Source organism: Protopterus annectens, chromosome 7.part1, assembly GCF_019279795.1.
Source record: "Protopterus annectens isolate FY-2018-M chromosome 7.part1, PAN1.0, whole genome shotgun sequence".
Classification (NCBI taxonomy): Eukaryota; Metazoa; Chordata; order Ceratodontiformes; family Protopteridae; genus Protopterus; species Protopterus annectens.
In genome coordinates, this window is record NC_056740.1 from 447,182,205 (window position 1) to 447,207,421 (window position 25,217).

Here is a 25,217-nt window from a genome sequence, read left to right on the forward strand (position 1 = left end):
CACAGTTAACAATTTATGAATTTTATAAGCTTATATATCAAGCATTTTTATGAGTTATTACCCTTAAGGAGAGTTGTTGTTTAACATTTACTGATGTATGCAGTTACAGGGTTTGTTTTACATTATGAATTGTATTAAAAAGAACTTTTAAAGTGTAGAATTGTTGTAAATGAAGTTATTTATGTCAGTGAATGTGAAAAGGATTGTGAGTAAAGCCTATGAAATGTTAATTTTAGTGATACACTGTTTTTATTGGTGAATTTGTATTTAATTGAAGTATTTAAGGCATGTAATTTAGTTTGTTAATTGTATCTGATGAAGTTGAGGACAAAAACATATTTTCAAGGAGTATCGTTTATGTGTTGTGCTTTCTTACTGCATTAAAACTGTGTTAAGCCCATCAACTGTTTCCTGTCTTCTTGAGTTCCATTGAGATGTGGATAACTGTTTTCTAAGCTGCCATTGCACCTTTTTCTCCTTCATTGTGGTAACCAGGTCAAGGATGTTGCTTCCTCTAGTGGGGGTAAGAATGAGCTGGTCCAGGGCATTGGAATTGATGAATTCCAGGAACCGTTGGGCCAGTGCATTGGTGCTTGAGTAGTTTTCCCAGTTAATGGAGGGGTAGTTGAAGTTTCCTGTTATGAGAGTGTTGGGGTGGACCTTGATAGATTCCAGGGTGCTTAGGAATGTGGAGAGAGAGTCTAGGGACATGGCTTGGGACCTATAGCAGGCTATGACCTGGATCACAGTCTTACCAAATGTTAGTTGTACCTGAAGTATCTCTGATGTGTTATGTTGGGCTACTAGTCTGGAGGTGTGCATATCCTTTATGAATATGGAGACACCACCGCCTTTGGAGCTTCGGTCCATGTTTCAGGGCTGAATGGTGTGGAATGCGTTATAGCCTGGTAGCACAGGGGTGCTTTCTGCCACTTTAAACCAGGTCTCCATTAAAGCACAAATGTCGATGTTCTCCATTTTGAGGAGTGCTTCAAGCGAGTGCATCTTGAGATTTAGACTTTTAGCATTGAGCAGCATGACTCTCAGATTGCATTTATTTATAGTTGTTGCAGTGGTAATTTGGCCTTTGGAACACCACCTAAAAAAGGCACTATAGGGGAGGCAAGAGCCTTAGCCAGTACCCGGAAACCCAGGGGTGACAGATGCAGGCCATCTCTGGCAAAGCATCGAGGTCTGTCAATCATGTCATCCCAAGCAGACAAATACTGGATCCCCTTAGAATGACACCAGAAACTTAGCCAATTGTTGAAGTCAATCATTTTTTGTTTGTACTGCGGTATCAATCTGGGTGATGGTAGGATACTGCTCAGGGCTAGTGTCATAACTGCCTGGGCCACATAATCTGAGAGCTCCACCATGTCTCTTTTCATGTAGTCCAGGGAGGTGCGTCTCAGGTTATTCACACCAACATGGACAGTGACAGAGTCATACTTGTACTTGTTGTGGTGTGACCTGAGTGCGTGTGTTATGTGTTGGATTCTGGCACTGATTGACAGCTGACTGTTACCTTCTTATTCAACCTAGTGAGTGGGACATCTGTGTGCCTCACTATTGAGTCACCTACGATTAGTGTATTGGACAAGGTGTTTAGCCTTATGGGTTTATGTTGAGAGGCACACTGTGGAGGTGAGCTATGTGTCCTGTGGTTTGTGCTGTGTTGTGGTGGTTGAGTGCGTTTCTGTCTTGGAGTTCTCTGCTGTTTGGGTAAATTTCTATTGAGTGCCTCCACGAAGGTGGGTGTGCGGTTTGTGTTTTTATGTGAGAGCTGTGATAGTGGGTGTTCTGGAGTGCTATGTGTTCCATGTGGTGTGGTGGGGTCTATATTATAATCTTGAAGTCTAACAATATCGAATACGATATTGTCACACGAGAATAGCGAAAGCGCACTACATTGAATGTTTAAAGGGAAAATCTCTGTCGGGGGAAATTTCCATTTACTTCAATGTAGTGAGTTCTCAGAGTTGGTATATTTAAGTAGGGGGGGTGTGGGGGGGTGCAGGCAGGCTTGCCCCCCTGCCTACACACTATTTAGTTGTTTTTTTTAATTTAGTATTTTTTTTTTTTTGGTTTCGATTGTTTAAGACTTCGATCACTAAAGTTCGATCTTTAGTGATTCAAAGTTTTAAACCTTTGAGATTACAATATAGACCCGTGTGGTGCAGGTGTTGATCTTCTTCACTTGACCAGCTAGTCTGGTCTTGGCTGGAGATTGCATAGCTTCCAATATGGTGATATAAGTGCATCTCTCACAAGTCTGAGTGTTGGGAGGTAAGAGGAGAGGGTTGTCTGTGTACATGAGGTAGTTGCTACACTGCCTCAGAATGCTCAAGTGCACCAGATTAATAGGAGAAAGCACAGGGAACTGCCCTTTAATCATGCCAGGAGGGGTGGTCATAACTACTAAGTAGTGGAGTTATTTCCTTGAACGACTAGTGCTGATGGCTCTTAGGTGTGCTATAATAATTGCTACAAAAACTGCTACAAAAACCTGTTGAAGTGCAAAGCGATTAGGCTATTTGAAGTGCAAGAGAGAAACAACTAGCAAGATCTAAGGGAAAAACTGAAGAGCAGACTTTCTGGCACCAGTAATAGTTTAACTCAGCTCAGTGCCACTGAGCGAAGCTTAAACAAGTACAAATGCGGGCTTTTAAACCATAAATTGAAAGTGATGGAAAAAACTGCCCAAACGTTCAATAAACTACAATTTCTGGGCCAGAAACCACTACTCTTGTGGTAGATAGGCTACCTAGTGCTTACCACTCCCACTGATAAGCTAGAAAGCTTCCCTCCAATACAGAAAGGCTTGGAGGGGTCAGAAGCTTACATACAGTCTTGGATACAGCAAATCTGTAACAGAGCTAGACTAGTTACAGGAAAGGCAAGAAACAAGTGCAAATGCTCTGTAGCCCTCTGTTTGGGGTCTGAAAGTATGTGAGGATAAGTAACCTGATAAAGGTGGGATGCTCTCCACAGCTTTGAACCAGGTTTCAGTGACTGCAGAAATGTCAGCATCTTCCAAGGTGAGGAATGCTTGCAATGAGTGCAGTTTCATGCTAAGACTCCTAGCGTTTAGCAGCATGACCTTTAAATTTCATTTAGAAGAATTTTTCACATTGATAATTTTGTCCTCATGACTTTGCCTAAAAAAGGCACTATGAAGGAGGCAAGAGTCTTTGCCAGAAGCCTGAAGCCCATGGGAGACAGATGAAGGCCATCTCTGGAAAATCATTGTGGTCTGTCAATCATGTCCTCCCAGGCTGTCAGATATCCCCTTGGAATGACACCAGAAACTAAGCCACTTGTTAAAGTCAATCATTTTCCATTTGTATTTAGGCATCATTCGGGGTGATGGCAGGATGGTGCTTAAGGGTAAGGACATACCTGCCTGGGACACATATTCAGTGAGCGCAATCATGTCTCTCATCATATAGTCCAAAGGGGTACGTCTCAAGTCATTCACATCAACATGGACTATGACAGAGTCATAACAGTACTTATTGCTGAGAGACCTGAGTGTGTGCGTGATACAGCGGATTCTAGCACCTAACAACTTATCAGTATTTGACAGAAATATGTGATTGACTTGGCATAACCCTTCAGATAAAATTGTTATGTTCTTGAATGTGACGTCTGAATGAATTTCACTATTTCACAATCACTTTCTTCAGTGGTGATGCCATAACATTTGTCTTTGCCAGTCTGATATACCTGTCATTATTACAGCAGATCCTTCTAGACGATCTATAACTAGATCGTACCAACCCTCTGCTAGGCCCCCAGTCTATAACTAGATCATATCAACCCTCTGCTAGCCCCCCAGTCTATAACTAGATCATATCAACCCTCTGCTAGCCCCCCAGTCTATAACTAGATCGTATCAACCCTCTGCTAGCCCCCTCCAGTCTATAACTAGATCATATCAACCCACTGCTAGCTCCCCCAGTCTATAACTAGATCGTATCAACCCTCTGCTAGCTCCCCCAGTCTATAGCTAGATTGTATCAACTCTCTGCTAGCCCCCCCAGTCTATAGCTACATTGTATCAACCCTCTGCTAGCCCCCTCCAGTCTATAACTAGATCATATCAACCCTCTACTAGCCCCCAGTCTATAACTAGATCGTATCAACCTCTGCTAGCCCTCCAGTCTATAACTGGATCATATCAACCCTCTGCTAGCCCCCTCCAGTCTATAACTAAATCATATGAACCCTCTACTAGCCCCCAGTCTATAGCTAGATTGTATCAACCTCTGCTAGGCCCCCAGTCTATAACTAGATCATATCAACCTCTACTAGCCCCCAGTCTATAACTAGATCATATCAACCCTCTGCTAGGCCCCCCCAGTCTATAACTAGATTGTATCAACCCTCTGCTAGCCCCCCCAGTCTATAGCTAGACTGTATCAACCTCTGCTAGCCCCCAGTCTATAACTAGATTGTATCAACCCTCTGCTAGGCCCCCAGTCTATAACTAGATCGATCAACCCTCTGCTAGCCCCCTCCAGTGTATAACTAGATTGTATCAACTCTCTGCTAGCCCCCAGTCTATAGCTAGATTGTATCAACCTCTGCTAGGCCCCCCAGTCTATAACTAGATCGTATCAACCCTCTGCTAGCCCCCTCCAGTCTATAACTAGATTGTATCAACTCTCTGCTAGCCCCCTCCAGTCTATAACTAGATCATATCAACCCTCTACTAGCCCCCCCAGTCTATAGCTAGATTGTATCAACCCTCTACTAGCCCCCCCAGTCTATAGCTAGATTGTATCAACCCTCTACTAGCCCCCCCAGTCTATAGCTAGATTGTATCAACTCTCTACTAGCCCCCTAGCCCCCCCCCCCACAGAATGCTTCTCCTCAGTTGTTAATCAAAGATGAAAGGATAGCAAAGTCAGAGAACTCAGCTCCATTGGTCAGATTCCAACTGCAGAGCCCATCTTTGTGAATGGTATGGCTCAGGAGTTTACCCTTGGGGAACAAAGTTATCCAAATCATTGTTCTAACTCTTTTAAAGGGAATTACCTTACAGTGAGTCACTTGGAGAAGCTGTCAAAATGCATGAGCCCTAATGTGGATCTGGATCTGAAGGCTTCCTGATATTTATTTCTCTTATAAGAGATTTTGTACAGCTATATTATTGAGCCCTTTACTACTGACCAGTCACAGTACTGACCAGTCACAGTACTGACCATGTCGTAGGCACACAACATACTGGTTTTCATATCATAGGTTCATAGGTTGGTACTAGGCTATCGGCCCTAGGGCCTATACAAGCCTAGCCATTACAATTCTCTGGATATTACTTCCCTGATCCCCTGTCTAACAGGGTGATTGACGTGATCCCTCGGGTGAATTTCCTATCTCCCATCCAATCGTCAAGGTTCTTTTTTGAAGAGGGCCAAAGAGGCGCTCAGCTTGACATGTATGGGCAGTCTATTCCAGAGTATGGGGAGTCTCTCGGTCAGAAACCTATCCCTCCAGCATGTTTTGTTCATTGTGATGACCAGGATTAGATCCCTGCAGCATGTGGCTCTGAGGGAATTGGGATTTCTTTAAGTGTAGCATGTCCAACAGCTCTGGGTTTGACTTGGCCTTTTATGTTAAGCAGAGATCACCTCTGAGCAGGCGATATGCGACAGAGTATAGCTGGAGTTTTTTTAGACAGTCAGCATAGGGCATCTGCTTTAGGCTTGTGATTCTTTTAGTGAGGTATTTCTGTGGTCTTTCCAGTTGTTGCAGATGTCTTGTGAGGTAAATAGTAAACGGGGCATTGTACTCTATAATGGGTCTAATGAGGGATGAGTACAGTGGGAAAATGACCTTTTTTCTGGATAAAAAGCCCTTAATGATGAGGTGTGCCACGTAGAAGGATTTCCTGACTGTTGTGGTGATGTGGTTATCAAAGGTGAGACCACTATCCGCTTGTGTCCCTAAGTCCCTTATCATACTTTTGGTGTTTAGTGTCCTGCCACTTATGTGGCAATTCATGGGTACCTGTTTTATCCCAAAGGGGATAACTATACATTTCTTAGCATTGAGCTTGAGCCCATGGCTCTGACACCAAGCATCTGTTTCTGTAAGGCCCTTTTGTGGAATATTCACATCATTTGGGGATTCAGTAATGGCTCCCAGTTTGCAGTCATCTGCGAACTTTGTTAGCCAGAGTCCCTTAGTGCTGGCCTGTACTTCAGAGAAGTAGGTGCCAAACAAGAGTGGTCCCAGGGATGAACCCTGAGGTATTACACTTGTCACGTGTCTGGAGCTGGATTTTGAGTTGGCTACTTTTACAGTCTGAGTTCTGTCAGTAAGCCAGCTGGTAACCCATCGAGTGACATTGGGATTAATGCCCAGCTTAGTAAGTTTATCTATGATTCCAGAGTGGTGGATGGTGTCAAAGACCTTGGCAAGGTCCAGATAGGCTGTGTGGACTGCCTTGCCCTTATCCACGGCTCTGAATACTGATTCAAAGAAGTCAATCAGATTAAGGAGACAAGATTGGCCCTTTACAAAACCAAACTGGGTGGAGTCCAGCATTTGAAGTTTGCCAATGTCTTTGTTTATAAGGTCCATGATAATGTGTTCCATGGCTTTGCAGATCAGGCTCGTCAGACTGATGGGACAATAGTTCCCGGGATCCAAGGTAGATCCCCCTTGTGGAGTTGGATAACTGTAGCTGTGCGCCACTCACTGGGCATGAAGCCTGAGTTGAGACTATGATTAAACATGACACTTAAGTGAGGTGCCAGTTCATTTTGTAGTTCATGCAGTACACAGCCCAGGATGTCATCTGGTCCCATGGATACTGTATTCTTAGCTGGAGAGTGCATTTTTTACCTGTGTGGCCGTGATTACCAGAATTTGGCAATCTTTTGGTATTGAGCTGGGCTCTTTAGGGGGTGAGCGGGGGTGAAGTTGGCACTGAATCGATCTGCCAGGATATTGGCAATATCCTTGGGATCAGTATATTTAATGCCATTCTGTTGTAGCTCAGAACAGATCTGAGCATTACCACTTAGATTCTTGACATAACTATAGAATGCCTTGTGGTTGTCCTTGTAATCTTTGGCAATTTTATTTTTCTAACTAGCTTTGGCGGATTTTATGAGGGATCTCAACTTCTTACTGAGGCTGGTAAGGGAGTATTTTGCATCCTGGGATTTTCCTCTTTTCTGCAACAGTTTCTTCCTTCTGTTGTATAGTTTGTTTATGGCAGGGAGGCACCAGATTGGCTTCAGTTTTTTTGGAGGAGAACATCTTGGTACTATTTGGAATGGCACGATTCATGCATGAGTGGATGTGCTTGTACAGTACCTTAGTGCAGGATTCAGCAGTCGAACTTTCAGTTCCTGTCTGCATGGGTGACATGAAGTTTGTCACTTCTGACTTGAGTAGCATGAAGTTAGCTTTGGAGAAGTTTTTTTATGGGGGTTTCCCTACTGGGGGGGTGGGGGTGGGATGTGAATATCAACAGTGATTAGCTTATGGTCAGACCAACGAGGGGGTGACCACTGGCATGGAGCATCGATCTCCCATGTTGGTAATGACCAGGTCTAGGATATTTGAGCCCCTGGTGGGACTATGGATTAGTTGATCCAGGGCATTGAAGTCTATGAATTCCAAGAACCGTTGGGCTAAGGTGTTGGTCCCCAAATAGTTTTCCCAATTAATGACAGGGTAGTTGAAATCACCCAGTATTAGGGTGTTTGGTTGTATCTTAATATTTTCCAGTATGTTTAGAAAGGTGTAGTGAGAATCTTGGGGCACGGTGGGGGATCTGTAGTAAGCTACAATTTGGATTGCAGTCTTACCTAGTGTTAGTTGTACCTGTAGAATTTCAGATACATTGTGTTGAGCAACTAGTCTGGAGGTGTGAATATCCTTGGTGAATATGGACACTCCTCCGCCTTTAGTGTTTTGGTCCTGGTTTAGTGACCGAAAAGTGTGGTAAGAGTTGTAGCCTGGTATTGCAGGGGTGTTCTCTGGAGCCTTGAACCAGGTCTCATTTACTGCACAGATATCGATGTTCTCCATTTTTAGAAGTGCCTCGAGAGAGAGTGCATTTTGAGGTTTAGACTTCTAGCATCGAGTAGCATTACCTTCAGATTTTACATGCTTATATCTGTTATGGTGGTGGTTTTGTCCTTTGAGCCTTGCCTAAAAAAGGCACTATAGGGGTGGCAAGAGCCTTAGCCAGTAACCTGAATCCCAGGGGCGGCAGGTGCAGACCATCTCTGGCAAAGCATCGTGGTCTGTCGATCATGTCATCCCAGGCAGACAGATTCTGTATCCCCTTTGAATGACACCAGAAACTTAGCCAATTGTTGAAGTCAATCATTTTGCCCTTATACTGTGGTATCATTCTGGGTGAAGGCAGGATGCTACTCAGGGCTAGGGTCATAACTGCCTGGGCCACATGATCTGAGAGCTCTTCCATGTCTCTTTTCATGTAGTCCAGGCAGGTACGTCCCAAGTCATTCACTCCAACATGGACAATGACAGTGTCATATTTGTACTTGTTGTGGAGTGACTTGAGTGCGTGCGTTATGTGGCGGATCCTGGCACCCACCAGGCAGTTGACTGTAATTTTCTCCTTGTTCAGCCTGGTGAGTGGGACATCAGTATGCCTGACTACAGAGTCACCTATGACTAAAGTGTTGGGCATGTTGTCTTGCCTTAGGGGCTGTTGTTGGGTGGCATACTGGTGTTGTGAGCTATGTGACATTTTGGTTGTGATTGGTGTTTGTTTGCGATTTAGCTTTGGAGGTCCTTGTTGCTTGGGCAGGTTAATGTTAATGGCCTCCCATAGTAGGGAGTACTGAAAAAATGCTCATATCCCCTTAAAAAGCTAAGCCACCTACCCCTATCTAAAGTGAATACTTGTGTATATATTGTTAGTCTACACTCATTACATTAAAGACAGAAATACTGCATTCCTCTGACATTCACACTAAAACACAGTCAGCAAACTAGAAAAAGCAAAAGCTTAAGACACAAGTGAAAAGGAAAACTGCACTTTTATTTTAGCCATAACATAACTTCAGGCACTGCAGGATTTCGTTCTTTTATTTTAGCCATAACATAATTTCAGGCACTGCGGGATTTCAGTAGACAGTGCTGAAGAGGTCCTCTAGCATGGACGAGAATATGCTCACCCACTTTTTGAGTCATTGTCTGGCTACAATAATGACATAATTTTTCCACTTCCACTTGTGTCTCATGATTTAATTTTACCAGCTATACTCACTGTGCACTACACAAGCTATACTCTTGTCAGTGTGCATGAGTTTCTTTAGTGTATCAACATACAAGGAAAACCCCATGATTGTATTTCTGATGGCTCACTTGGGAAGAATTTCAATGATGATAGAGTTGTGGACTGTGTATATAAAAGGAATTAATAATTTTGCTTTAGAGACACACATGACAACTTTACTCAGTGCTGCTGGTTCATCAGGTTACAGTATATTCTAGAACCTGGTTCAGCTGCATAACTCTAAAGATAAAACCTATGGCAGAAAAGTGATATTGAAGGGACCTTTCCAGCTTAAATCATTGTTAATTACAGAAATAATTTATTTTAATTACTGCATCTAGCTGCTTAATGAAACTATGATGTGGTATGTTACCAAACTGAAACAGTGTGCTGTGAACCGTGAATTTGGTTAAAGTTTGGATAAAAGACTCAGTGAAGCTTGTCATAGAAAACTACATTCTGAATCATTTTGAAAGAAATTCAATATTTTTAAAGGTGTTTGAGGTTTCCTTATGTACTTAAACCAGAAATAAAAGTAAGTTATCACTGAGGACACATAAAACACATACCCGGTGTCCTGGGTAACACATAAAACACAGGTCGACACTGTACACAAAGTTACAATAACCAGTAAAAATCTGAGGACACATAAAACACAGGTCGACACTGTACACAAAGTTACAATAACCAGTAAAAATCTGAGGACACATAAAACACAGGTCGACACTGTACACAAAGTTACAATAACCAGTAAAAATCTGAGGACACATAAAACACAGGTCAACACTGTACACAAAGTTACAATAACCAGTAAAAATCTGAGGACACATAAAACACAGGTCGACACTGTACACAAAGTTACAATAACCAGTAAAAATCTGAGGACACATAAAACACAGGTCACTGTACACAAAGTTACAATAACCAGTAAAAATCTGAGGACACATAAAACACAGGTCGACACTGTACACAAAGTTACAATAACCAGTAAAAATCATGCTTCACACATCTGTAGTTATAAATTGACTAAATGCCTAGACATAAAAAACAACAAGTCACTCTAATAGACATATAAAACGAGTATATCATGGAGACGTACACTCACAAGTTAAGAATAAAAACAAAAATTGTGACAAAGTACTAAACTTACAAGAAAAAATTACCAACCCGTGCTGTGTAAGCATCTCACCAAACAAATAAACCAGAGTAAAACAGTCCGACAAAGTAGCATGATGAGAGAACACCAGGCTCTCGGCATAAAACGAGCAATCTTTTATTTTAAAGCAACATCAGCGCTTTCACAGCTCTTACTGCTTCTTCCAATGTCAGTATAAAGATGCGATAGCACACACAGCAATTTATACAAAAATTCAACTAGCAAATCCACCAGTTAAGAAATTAAGCTTCAAAAGAATACAAACAATAAATGTACTAAAATGTAAAAATAAGAGATGAATTAAAAATCAACTAATGCACATAAATATGTGTAAAGTTCATCTAGAAAGTGAGCATGTCTGTAACAAAGGTTTAAGGAGAACTTATTGTTTAGTCCTGATCCATAATCAGCCCTTAACCTGGCTATCCACAGGCTCTCTACGCTTTCAGTAGCATTCCTAACATCACCCAACCTCTTAGTAGCTGCTACCTGTGCTATAACCTGAAACTTAAAATATTGTGTGTGTGAGATGAGCTTCACATATTTACAAATTTACAATTTACACTGCACTCAGTGCCATTCTTTATATGTCTTAAGTGTTCTACTATACATTCCTTCCGCTGTCAGTCTTGCCTACATAAAACTTCATGTAGGTAGTGCAACATGGTAAATAAACCACATGAGAAGAGGTGCAAGTAGCTTGAACATCAAACACGTACTGTTTACCCTGATCTGGATGTATAAACATACCTATGGTGTCAATATAACTGCAGCACTTAACAAGTATGACATGGTCTAGGTCCTTTATAAGTGGAAACCATTTTATTCCTAGTAGTTTTACCATCAAAAAACTGTTTTGGTTAACAAAGCATCTGTTTTAAAGATTATTTCTTCTTAAAGATAGTTAGGTTGTTCACCCACTATCTTTTTAAGATCATTATTTGTTGTTATAATGGGTCAATGTTTTTATTTATTTTATTTATTTTACATTTGTTTACCGGGTTAGTCCAGCTGGATACATATCCCTTTTCAGCAGAGACCCGGGGAGAAAAGCTCCACATTTAACGAAGACAGAAGAAAACAGCAACAACAATACATAGACATTATAAGGAACAATCATAGTATACAAAGTTCAGGGATACTAGTAGCTAAGATACTTTATTAACTTAACAATTATATGAGCAGTAAAAAACCCTGATATTAGGGTATGTTAGTAAGTGATGAGGTTAGAGCTTAGGTCTATGGGGGGAAAGGATATAAGGTTATGCACAGTTGGAGACTATGGTTATTCAGAGGGTGCCGTCTAGAAGGACCCATGTGGAATAGGGACTAGGTCTAAAGGGGGCCAGAGAGATTGTAGGTGGAGATAAATTAGATAGTGATTTTAGGTAGAAGGCAGTTTTATGATCAGTCGGGATTTTCACAGGGGCATAACCACTGGGTCTTAAGTAGTGACTTGAGACTAGTTTTAAACTGGCTGAGGGAAGTTGAAAGTCTTAGGTTATTGGGAAGAGAGTTCCAGAGCTTTCCGATTGAGTTAGCATAGATAGCATCTCCTCCTAAGTTATTCGATTTTGTGGTTAGTACCAGGACACTATTGGAAGATCGGAGGCAATTTAGGTTAGAGTAGGGGGTCAGGAGTTTGTTCAGAGAGGGAGTTTTATCAGGTTCCATGATTATTTTGAATGCTTCTACAAGTTGGTTGAATTTAAGAAGGTTAGGTAGTTCTAACCAGTCCAGTTTCTTTAGATTAAGGCAGTGATGAGTACGGTAAGGTGAGCCAGTAACAAATCTAGCGATGTGGTTATAAGCGACTGAAAGTTTGTTGAGCTCATTTTTATTGAGGAAGGATAGGATAGGGGAGGCATACAGTAGGGTAGATAGAAGATGTGACCGTGCTATAGTTAGTTTGGAATATGGAGTAAGAAAGTTTTTGATCCTGTACAAGGAGCCTAGTTTCTTGTTCACCGTCTTAATAGTTTGACTAATGTGAACATCAAATTTGAGCTTGTGGTCTATAGTAACACCTAGCAGTTTGGTGTTAGTGACAGGCTCAATGGTGGTGCCATTGATGGATTGAACTTGAAAGGTCGTATTGTTAGTGTAAGGTGGATAAAGCCCTATGGGGGTTCGACACGTGGGGAAGATAAGAAGTAGCTTGGTTTTTTTGGGATTTAGGATAAGTTTCCTTTCTATTCAAGACATACCCTGTAGTGTAAGAATAAGTCACCGGTACCCTGCATTTACCATCACCCAGTCTCATAGGGTGAATTGAAGGTGGATTTGAAGAAAAGAAGGTCCTGTCTGTGAGCCAGTTGGCTATCTACCAGGTGACATATGAGTTTGTAGCTAACCTCTTGAGTTTGTCAACAATACCTGAATGTGGTATATTGTGTCAAATGACTTGACCAGGTCAAGGTAGGCAGTGTAAATGACTTTGCCCTCATCCATTGCTTTGGTGACCTTCTCGAAGAAGTCCACCAGGCTGAGTAGGCATGATCGGCCCTTGATGAAACCAAACTGGGTTGGGTCCAGTGTGTGGAGGTTTACTATATGTCTATTGATCATCTCCATGATAATTCTTTCCATGGCTTTACATATAAGGCTAGTGAGATTTATGGGTCTGTAGATGGCCCATCTTTGTGCAGAAGGATGACTGTTGCCTTTCTCCTTCCATGAGGCATGAAGCCTGTTTGGAGGCTACAGTTAAATGGTAATTCCAGAAACCCTGATAGGTCATGTTTCATGCTATTTAGAAGGCATCTTGGGATATTGTCTGGGCCCACTGATGCAGTGTTCTTGGTCTTAGAGAAATCATTAAGGACCTGTTACCTAGTGATAGTAGGGAGAATTATGTTTGATGATATTTCCTGAGGGAAAGTTGAGGGGAGAGAGAGTTTATGTTGGAGATGAATTTATCAGCCAGGAGGTTTGTTATATCTTCTGGCTCAGTATAGGTGGCTCCATTTACAATGAGTTCTACACACAATTGTGTATTGCCTTTGAGGCTGCAGACATAGCTAAAGAATGCTTTGTGGTTGTCCTTGGCCTGGAAAGCCAAATTTGCCTCTGGCAGACTTTATTTGTCCTCTGAGTTGTTTGTTTAGTTTGATGAGAGTGGTTTTATCCTGCTGGGTGCTACACCTCCTAGTTTTTGCAAAGATTTTCTTCCTCCTGTTATACAGCCAATTGATTTTGTGATTTCACCAGGGTGGCTTGTTTTTTGAGTTAGTTCTGTACTTCTTCCTGGTGGGCACAAATGCCTCTGTGCAGCTATTAACATGATTGTAATGGGTTTTTATGAACAGCTGTGCACAGGCAGAAGTGTTCTCAGGTTTTATGGGGGCTTGAAATTTTGCCAGGTTTTCACTTAATATCAGGAGGTTGGCCTTAGAGTAGTTCCTGAATGTTCCAGATTTAGCTGAAGGTCCAGGTTTTATTTTTACTTCAAAGGAGACCATTTTGTGGTCTGACCTTACCAGGGAAGACACTACAGTAGGGGGTGTGCAGCACTCTCCCAAATTAGTGAGAACCAGATCAAGTATGGAGCACCTCTGGTTGGTGTATTAACTATCTGGTCCAGGGAGTTTATGTTTACAAAATCCAGGAATCTCTGTGCATCTACATTTGGTGTTGTATAGGATTCCCAGTTAATAGTGGGGTAATTAAAGTCACCCATGAATATGGTATTGGGTTGGATGGTTAGTGTTTATAGTAACTTTAAATAAATGGTATGAGTTTCCTGGGTCATAGAGGGGGACCTATAGCTTGCAATAAAGTGGTATTGGATTTTGCATATGGTAGACCCTGAAAATTTAAGGATGAAGTATTTAGGCAGATATTCTGAATTTAGAAATAAATCAAGCAGTACTTACTGAAAACAAAGAATTAGCCTGTCAAGAATGATGAAAAGAGGGGAGTCGCATGAATGGCTACTGCCTGGCTACTACTAATGCTGGTCTCAGCACAGCTTCACTCTGCTCCTTTGCTTCTTCTCTCACCAGAAGCAAAAAGTTAGCACCAATCCCAAGAAGAGAAGCAGGCCATGGCCTGTTTAGTGATCCACAGTCTTGTCTCAGATGATGCAAAGGTCTTTAAGCTTGTAGCCTTTCTCTGGTAGATGCCTCTAATAGCAACCAGACCTAACACGTACGTTAAGCACAGACACACACTCTCCAACCAGAAACAGTCAGGAATCAATGCACTCTGCTCCTACACTCACCAGGATCAGAATATAAGCACAGATTCCAATCTGTCACCTATAAAGCAGTTATTAGGCTTTGTGGTGACCATCAGTCTCCAGGAAATAATGGTGCTCTTGCAATAGATGCTTAAAGGTATGATGAAAAAAATGGTTTATCCTAAACACTGCACTGTGCACTAAGCAGTTAGATATGAAAGTGGGTAACTTAAGTTTTAGCTGTCTAAAAAGTTAAGTTTTAGTGGGGAGCCATTATTTTTAAATGAGCAAAATAGACTTAAAGGGGGTGACCACTTTTAATTTCTGGTGCTATGGAAAACAGTAGGATGGCCAATAAATTTAAATAGTTGAAGGGCTGCAATTTCAGAAAATGATAATTTTGTACTTACTCACACCAGCCAGTGAAAGGAGAGAGGGACGAGATATACGGTCAAATTAACATAAGGGGCAGGCAACTAGAAAGACAGTGGTGTTTAAGAACACAACAGTAACAGGGTGGGAGGCTGGGAAAAATTATGTCTGACTCACAAGAGACAGAGTTGTGGTCTCTTTTCAAGTTTTACCATGCAGATAAACCCAGAATACATGTAAAACACAAGGTAAAGAAAACAAATCACAGTATATAAAATAGAAAAAGGCAATAAAGTAATACAAAATACAAGAAATAAAAAGCAAACTAACCTTTCCCTCACAGCAGACTTGGAGCAGAGTCTGGATGAGTCTTTGCAGTAAAGCAGTGAAATGTTTTATTTTATCCCTTAAATAGAATGTTTAGTTCCTAGCTCCATCCCCTCAGTTCACAGATGATTAACCTTAACTGACCTGTTCTAACTTACGTGTGACTCCTTAAATGACCTGTTTTCATTTTTGTCTGACTTACAAGAGACAGAGCTGTGGCATATAAATATATATATATATATATATATATATATATATATATATATATATATATACACACACACACACACATATATATATATATATATATATATATATAGCTAGCAACAGCTATAGACAGTCAATTAATTATTTTATGATGTTAAGCATTTTCGGTAGTTTAAAGTTTCACTATTTAACGTTCAATTATAAGGCATTTGCTATAATTCATTTTCGATGTGCAAACATAGACCCCCCACAAACCAGCTTGACCCAACCACACAGCAAATAACCACTAACTCTGAGACCTCATAGTTATCAATAAATCCATCCAAAGTCTCATATTATACTGTCCCCTGGTATTAGGAATCATGACTCCCCAGGACCTTACATGATAGCTACCCTACTGTCAACCAGTTGGCCCATTCATTAAATCAAAATGGAAGTCAGATATTCCTGGGCTACGTGAGAGCCTTATGTGCCATTTGTTCTAACCTTGGAACCCTCATCAGCCCTCCATTATCTGGTGAGAGGTGAGGGTGGAATGCACTGAACTTGCTGGCTCTGGGGGCAGCCTACTCTCTCTCCATATGTGCACCCCAATGGCTCATCCAACCCCCACAACTGATACATCCTGAGGGGAAGCATACTTCTTCATACTAGTTACCCTTAGCTACATAGTGAGAACGCATTAGGTAGTGTGAGCTTGGTTAGGTTGGAACTCCACTGGGTGAACACTTAGCACCCTATATAGGTGTCACCCATGTGTTCAGCCAAAGCCACCTCTCTCCACCTTCCATAATAGGCAAGCCAGCAGCAAACACTTATTTCCACCTTCCCTGTCCAGCTTCTACAGCCACATAAGCTGCTAGTCAAACTGTGATCACCTGAAATGAAGTCAGGGCTTATTCATCAACAACACAGAGTTGGCCCCCATTAAATGTAAATTCATCTGTCTATTATGATTTTTAAAAGACAGGATCGTTTTGCATAAAAATGTTTGCCAAAAGAGTTCAGTAGACGTACCTGAAGTTGGCTAAAGCAAAACTCTCTACTGGAGTCAGAAGTTAGATTTGCATTCTTTAGAAAATAGATAACATTTTGCATTAAATGTATTAGAGAAATGCACAGTGAATGGTCTGTGTCCGAGACAGAAACTGTTCCCTATTTGAAAGAGAAAAATACTGTGAAACTAGAGGAGAAACTCCGACAGCAGAGGACATTTATGCTGCTTTTTATGTTAAAAGACTGAATGAAATATTTTTTAGAGTATTCTGTTTTGTTTCCATTAATGAGTGAAACGTTATGCTTGGTTCTGTATGACTGTATAAATAACATAAATGTTTATTGTCTTAGAGACTTACTCCATATACAATGTGGGCTGATTCTAGAGGGCTGTGTAATCAGTGTTAACACCCAGAGACAACCAGCCACACGTCACAGAATCCATCCTTCTTCAGTACTTAAACTTATCCCAGTAAGAAATGTGATCCTAGACAATATGGTAGTTCCTCACAGGACACAGACGTACAGCACATTCAGCAATCACAGGACAGACATACAGCACATTCACCAATCACAGGACACAGATGTGCAGCACATTCACCAAGGTGCAATTGTGAGCATTGTCAATTCAACCAGTGACAAATACCTGACAGGAAATTAGAATCCCGTTTGAAAACCATGTGATTATGGGAAGGATGAGTAACTTCCACATACAAAGCACCTCAGAAGAAAAAAACAAGTGCCCCGCAGTGATCTGTGGCACCAATGTTTACTGCTGCACAACTTTGATGTATCCCCTGTAAATGTATATATGTATGCACAAACACACACATGCAGACACAAAGACATTCACACACAGCACAAACACACACAGACAAACATGCAAACACAAAGACATTCACACACAACACAAACACACACACAGACATACACATGCAAACACAAAGACATTCACACATAGCATACACACACACACACACTCACAGAAATGCACACATCCACACACACAAACACACATAGACACACATAACAAATGTAGACATTTAAGAGCCAAGAGGGGGCTGGAATTTATTGCAGAAAACTAGCAAAATAAATTAGGTATCAGGAGCAAATAACTAGAGAGAGAAAGGTAGTAGAATGGGAATATGTCAAGAATTTACTGGGACTGCAGGTTAGAGACTGCCTTCCCTATAGAGGACTGATATCAGAGCATAGGCAAAGAGAAAGAAATGGGGGTCCTAAATGAAAGACCAGCACTGGTAGAGTTTTTAGTAGAATCTAGAACAGAAGATACTGTTAAAAAGGGAATAATTAGTAGAGTATATAAAATATTGCATAATAACTATAAGAATCAATCAGAGGAGGTTAGAAAGGATTGGGAAGAGAGACTGGATAAGCAATTCACAAAGAAACACTAAGAGGATATGTGTATGCCTCCCAAATATGCAACAAAATCTAGAAGATTTAGGATTTTTCAATGGAAATGTTTACATAGTTATTTTATACCCCAAGTAGACTCCAGAAAATGTTTCCTCAGGTAGACACCAAATGTTAGAGGTGTGATGGGGAAGAAAGAGGTAACTGGGAACATATTCTTTGAGAGCATAATGAGTTGGCAGACATTAAGGATTCCCTGCAGACTTCTTTGTCAGAGATACTGGGTGAGCAAATTGGTATAATAAAGAAAAGGATTCTTCTGAGTTATGACACAGAATCAGAGCTGCCTAGACATGGTAAGGCGTTGCTGAGGCTAATAATGGTGGCTGTCAAAAAAGCAATTACTAGAAAATGGAAATCAAAGTCTAAACCAACCGTACTTGAAGTAATGAATATAGTAACAGAGATAAAACAACTGGAAATGGGATCTGTAGAAAAGGGCGGGAGCAAACTACACAGGAAATATGGGAACTGTGGCAACAATACACACAGGGGACGCACAAGGTTTAAAAGAAGGCAGGATTTGAATGAGTTATGTGATGTCTGACTGACAATGATTGGGTAGATTATAAATAATGTATAATGTTTGCATCTAAAACTGTGTCACTATGTTTTGTGATGTAAAATGTGGGTCTATATTCCAGTGAAAGTGCAAATGTGCAGCTACATAAAAGTCAATACATAATGCACGAAATCTGGAAATAGCAAACAGCCGCGAAATTGAATTTTTCCCTAGGGAAAAAAATTCATGTGGCCGTTCGCGAAAAAAACTAAATTAAAAGCATAAATAGGTGGGGGGCTTCGCCACCCACACCACCCAACGTGGGAGGCTGTGCCCTCCACACCCCCCCAACTAAATATGCCAACTCCCAAGATCACATTATAGCAACAGAAAGGACAACTCCAGGTAGTTGGCCAACTACCTCCTTGCCCTATGACAAATACATCAAGACGCTCAAATGCATTTCGATGTATTTGTGTCGCTCTTTTCACATTCACACGCTGGAATAATATAGACCCGTAAAATGCTTGCAACTATGACTATCTCGATATGGTTTCTTTTCATTTATATAACTGTATGATCAGCTATGTCTTAAGTGATAATTTAATAAAGATGTTTCCTTGTTAAAAAAATGCAGACGTTTGCAGACACACACACACAAAAATGTACAAACACTCATCATACGCACATACAAAAATAAACACAAATAAAAATGCACACATACTCACATACACAACACACATTCTCACATACAAACGCACATGTAAAAATGCAAAGAAAGTGTGTTTGAGCTGAACATTGTTTGCCTGACTGAGAACACAATGACTTTATCACTGAAAGCCACTGTCAGTGAATGAGTGGCATTGTTCTTTCTCCCTGTTGTGCAACCATTGTATTAATATATATATATAATTTAAAGAGGTCTGTGGGGATCTCCCACCGCATGGGGGATGTGGGGGGACTACCCTCTGAAAAATACTTAAAGTCCTATTTACTGAAATTTGTTTTCAGTGATTTTTTTTCTTTTTTGTTTGCAGAGCAAATAGCAATTGACACACACACACACACACACACACACACACACACACACACACACACACACACACACACACACATACCCAGAAACACATACACAAAAATGCACAGGCATTCAGACAAACACATATATGTATACCTGTGTGTTTGTGTTTCGAATACAGATTCACAACTTATTTAGTGACAACACCAACAGCACTCTGCTGACCCAGGGACAGTACCTCTGCCTTGTTGACAAATTCCTCTCTCTGTTAGCAGTGATTCGACATTTATCTAGAATTATTTTTAATCCCAGCTGTGTTTAGATGTAATACAGTATAGGAGTTAAGGTGCTGGACCACAGTGTTAAAGACCTGGATTTCATCCCAGAAAGCTACACTTTTGTTTTGTCTGACATTGTGCAAGGCATTTACCTTCTCATACTCTTGGACCTCTGCTGTAAAGGAAAGTTTTCTTGTGAGTGAAGTCAGTCTACCTTCTTGGTATGCTAAATATGTATAATAAGCAAATCTGGAGATAAAACACCTTAAAAATGTTAAAACAGGCCTCACTTCATTTATTTCTGAACTGAAAATAAAAATGTCATAATATATAACTTCAGATGCAAGACAGACCACAGTATACAGATGTAGCACAGGAGTTCTGTTCATAAACAGTGAGTCAATGGAGGTAGCTATAAAATGACGTAGATTCAGAGCTAATGAATTCAAATACAGTGTGCAGACAAAGTCTGTATAACTGCACTTCACATCAGGGCAAGTGCTAACATTCATCCCTGGATGAAACATTGCTTTTGGTATTACAGTTCTTCGGGGCTGCAGAATTGTGTGATTCATGCCTTGTGTCGAGGTTCCTTTTTTCTAGTTTATTAAATGCTTTTGGCTTTGTTAATGCCATCTGTTATGAATTTAAAAATTATGTTTAAACCAAGAGTAAATTCATTTCTGAAACAAAATAAACATTTGGCATGCAGAAAAAATGTATTAAGGTGAAATGTGAAAAAAGAGTCCAAAGACTAGAACTTTCTAAACAACGACTGCTTGTTATGTGCTTTAGTTATCGTCTGTGCTACAATGCAGCCATTAGATATGTGATGACAACACAGCTCCAAAGATCAGCATACCAGGACTCCCACGGTTCTTATCTCACAACAGGAAGATTGCACAGCTCTAACTCTAAGCTAGCATTTACGACAAATGACATTTCTCCAAAAATAACTCTGAGACACTCTGTACTGTGCCTATCCAGATCTAGTAAGTGGTTGTGGGACAGGCAAGTGTCCAAGTCACAATAAGAATCTCACAGACTTCAAGACAGCTGTAATTTCAGATTTACTTTTAGGGAGAGTCTTTATTTCTAATTATAAAAGTTGTTTGCCTGCCTGTTTTTAGGATATTTTACCACCATCTGTGTGTAACGTTTCATGTTTATTAGCTTTGTTCATTTAAAAATTCACTGGGTATATTTTCCTACAATATCACAAATCATTTATTTATTGCATTTATTATACTTTTTAACTGAGCTAGTGGACTGATTTTAATGCACCAGTTACAGCCACTGCCTAGAAGGTAGAAACAACGGTATAGCTGAAAATGAATATCACAAAAGTGATATATTATAAATCATTTTTATCTTTATACTAAGTCTCAAGTCTGCTGAAAGGTGATTTATGCCTGGTCTAAAAGGCAGCATCTGATCATGTACAGATGAGCTTGCTTCACAATCTACTAGTCTAACAGCATTACAAACACCAAAATGAAGGGCTTTAATCTTGGTTACAACATAAACATTATATGCTGAAGGGACAGATATTTGTCTGAGTGACTATCCCTGCTATGGAACAGAATTCCCATCCATGTGAAGCCGAGTCCATTCCTGACCCTATCCAAATGTAGACTTGCGCAGTGGATATGGAGCCAGAAAAAAATTACCTATGGACTGGCATCAATCCCCTACTGGACAGAGGCAACTTGTAAATGTTCTGCCACCTCAGCATGTCTGTATGCCCCCAGGAAATGTATCCTGTCATGTATAGATTGGAAAATATGGTCAGCCCAAACTATTTCCCTTTAGATAATGGATCCATTGTTTTGCAAATGGGAAATGAGAAACTATGGCTTGTCCTAAAAAGGCCTCCTAGGGTCATTAGCCTAGTAATCAGCTATGAACCTATGAACCTATAATTAGCAGTGCTACAGTAATATCAGCAATCAGTTTTGTCCTTCTGTTAAGACACAGCAAAACTGAAACAATAGATGAGATTTAGGATATTACATTTCTGCAAGATCTGTGATACATTGGCATCCCCACCCCATTTGAAAGTAGGTGCTGGGAGTTGGGATAATGGTTAAGGTGTTTACCTCACAGAAACATGGTTTAATTCTTACCTTGGGGAAGCTGGCTAAGCTTAAAAGGATCTGCAAGGGCAGCTAGCCTAGTACTTAACTATGAAGCACACCCAGCAGGCAGTCTCAGTGTATAGAATCATTTCTAACAACACAACCACAAAAAATTACAATTTTCAGAAACATACACAGTGCTCTTTTATAAACCTAACAACATCCTAACCCTAAACCTAATGTTGTACGTGGTGTGTGTCCTTTACCACACGAAGAGCTATTTTCGAAATCTTCAGAATGCTTTCTAGCTATGCATCGTCACAGACGTTTCAGCAACTGTGCATTGATTACATGTTCATTCGGTCAGTATTGCTATTTGGCAGAATGGGAAACATTAAAAAAAATAAATAAATGCGACCTTATATTCATGTTCCTTCATTGGAATAAAGTCTTTTAAAAATCTAAACTGAATTCAATTATGTGATGTTTGCTGTTTAAAAGAGTTTAGGATGTCAGTTTCTGCTCAGTGAAGGGCAAAGGAAGTCCTAAAGGCAAGGTCAAATACTGTTTCAGAAGTAACCTCAGGGAGAGATATAAGAAAGAATTGTTTCTACTAACAGAAAAAGCATTTCTTCAGGAGGACATGTACATTGTAACCATAAGCATTTTTCTCAGCCGTTTCTGATTTTCCAGAAAGTGCTAGATTTTACCTCATATTTTTGTCCTATCCAATGAAAAATATTTGATTTTCTGATAAATCACTGATGATTTAAGTTAGATAAGAATGCCAGACTTTTGAGTTTTATACAAGTTTTATACTTTAACTTGTTTAGAAAATGCATGATGATGCAAAACATTACAATAATATTAATAAATTGTCCTGGATTTTTGGACTCTTTTATTCCCCCATAACTTTTCAGTTTGTCCCTGATACTGGAGTATTTACACAAGTTTTACAGAGTTGTTTCATATTTATCAACAATATCTAGTGACAAAGGAAAGGCAAATAGTCACCATTATCTGAACAGTGTGAGAAATGCAATCTAAGAAGTGTGTCAACAGTAAGAAAGCACAGGGGAACACTCTGCTATGATTTATTATGCTTTGACACAATTACAAAGTACAGGAATGTGTCCTCAGAGGAGGAAAGACCTTATAAAAGTAACTTGACAGGCTGACTGCTGTCTTTCACACATTTTTAGTGTTTTTGTACAGAAAAATACTGTGAGATGAATGACAGAGTTAAACTGCGTATGCAAATATAGATGGAGACAAAACGGTGGAACACACCAAGATCAATGAACAGGCTACATGTCCTTTTCCATGGACTGGTGTGTCTCTGCCTCGCAGATGAGCTTTCAAGAGAACCCCAAATATTTACGGCAACAAAAAAGTGTTAAAATACATGAAGAACAGAACGGAAAAAACAATTATGTCTTATATATGCAAAACAGAAGAGTAAATGTTCTATTCACAAGTCCAAAATTATGCTAAGTTCTGGAAATATAAAAGACAACACAGCTTTATGTATAAAAACGCTCATAGGTTCATACGTTGCTACTAGGCTATCAGCCCTAGGGCCTATACAAGCCTAGCCATAACAATTCCCTGGCTATTTCTTCCCACGCTATTTACTTCCCTGGACCCCTGAGTCCTAGGAACATAGAGTACAGTACAAACCCAAGCAAATACATAATAACACATACAGTTGTAATGATAAATAATTACCAGAAACAGGAAAAACACATAATATAAAACACAAGAATGCCAATCTTACCTGCGACATTGTTCCTATAGGCACGTGTTGGTCCAGATGGGAGAAGTTGTTGTACAGACAGCAGACTCTGCTATGATATGTTTTGCTCCGCCAGCAGAGATATTAATGGGCCCGTCTGTTTACTAGTATGGAGTCAGTTTCTTATTGCAGGTCTCAGGATAAATCAGCGAACAAGTGTTCACTGTTTAATGTTAGTACTCAACAGTTTATTATTAGAGAATGACTGGTGGGGGGGGGGGTTGTAGAAATCCTTGTGCCATTCTTGGATCAGAAATACTTTTTGCTGACATAGAAAGACAGCTGCTGATAGGAGTTCATGCAGCTTTACATTGTGGACACAGAACAGTAGGAAATGCCAAGCAACTGTCGATCCTTTAAAGTTTCTTAAAAAAAGAAAGAAACTGACTCCCAACACCAAAGAAACCCGAGCCAGATTAAAGGGTACAAGCTGAATAGCTTTCATAAGATGTGCAGCTCTAAATTTAGTTTACAATTAACACTTTGGAAGACCGAGAAACATAGATCTGTGAAATTATTTCACTGTTGTATGAAATACAAGGTTTAGTTAAGAGGTACTAAAGCCAAAGTGGTACACAAAAAAATCTGCGGCATTTTGGTTAGATTTTATAGTCTCTATTCTTTTTTACATACAGCAGTGTTGAAAAAAATCTATCATTACACCTGCTGTGAGAAAGCCTTTAGTATGTGAACATTTGCACTAGTTATTTCTCCTGAATTTATAATTAAAGACATAATACATAATAGTCTGTTAATAAATTACTGACTTGCTACATGTTTAACAGTAAGACTCACAGCAAGCAGTGAATGACAGCCTCATATATGCACGGTATTATTTTTTATGGTAGGTTATTTATTTTAGAAGACATCTAAAGAATGGTTGCTTGTTTAAGACTGGTAACCATGCAAGATGATTTATGTAAAAATACTCATTTTTGTGGGTGACCCTGGAGTTCAGGTGTTCTCAGTTAAGGTGCTTTGTTGAATGCTCTTCTTGGCCCCATTTCTTTATGTGACAGTCTAGACTTGCCTTTTCAGTCAGCCCCGTTAATCCTCCCCTGTTACCTGCAGCATCAGAGGATGGCACAGAGGGAAAGGTGAGGTTCATAAAACTCAGCTATTATCCTGAGGGGATAAGGGATTTTATGACTGGACGTACATTTACACGTCCTCCTTTAGTTTTCAGGCACCTTTGCTTTCTCTTGCTCTCTGTGCTCAGCTAAAGTGCCCACCACTCGTTGAATGGTCTAACATGTAAAGTTCCTCTGTATATTTAATGCTGTTGAAGGCATTCCCAGGGAGGGTGCCTCTGTGGTGGGGCTAACTGACTTTCTGCCCTCCCCAAACTGGACAAACTAAACTTGGGTGCCCCCTTTCACCCCCTTAATGGCTGCAGTTGCCCATTGCCTGGGTCAGTAACTGAACAGATGTAGGCTGGGTTTCTGCTAGGACTTTTTCCTTCTATAAAATAGAGTTGGCTGCTTCTCGGCAATGGAGTCATTTCAGAATACTGGAGGGAGTAGTGCTCAAACGCAGGTTTGCAAGGTGTATCGTACACTGTAAGGTAATGTTGGTTAACTGGCTGATTGTCTAAACT

General features: G+C 40.3%; 1 protein-coding gene across 1 annotated transcript in view; it reads right to left on the bottom strand.

Annotated features, from left to right (window-relative positions):
* MUSTN1 (musculoskeletal, embryonic nuclear protein 1) overlaps window positions 1–23,943 on the bottom strand; it is a 126,086-nt gene extending 102,143 nt beyond the window's left edge. Inside the window, exon 1 of the mRNA XM_044078909.1 lies at window positions 23,603–23,943. Coding sequence (XP_043934844.1) covers window positions 23,603–23,611 — 9 coding nt within the window. The 5' untranslated portion in view covers window positions 23,612–23,943. The remainder of the gene's footprint in view (window positions 1–23,602) is intronic.
* Between the last annotated feature and the right edge of the window lie 1,274 nt (window positions 23,944–25,217).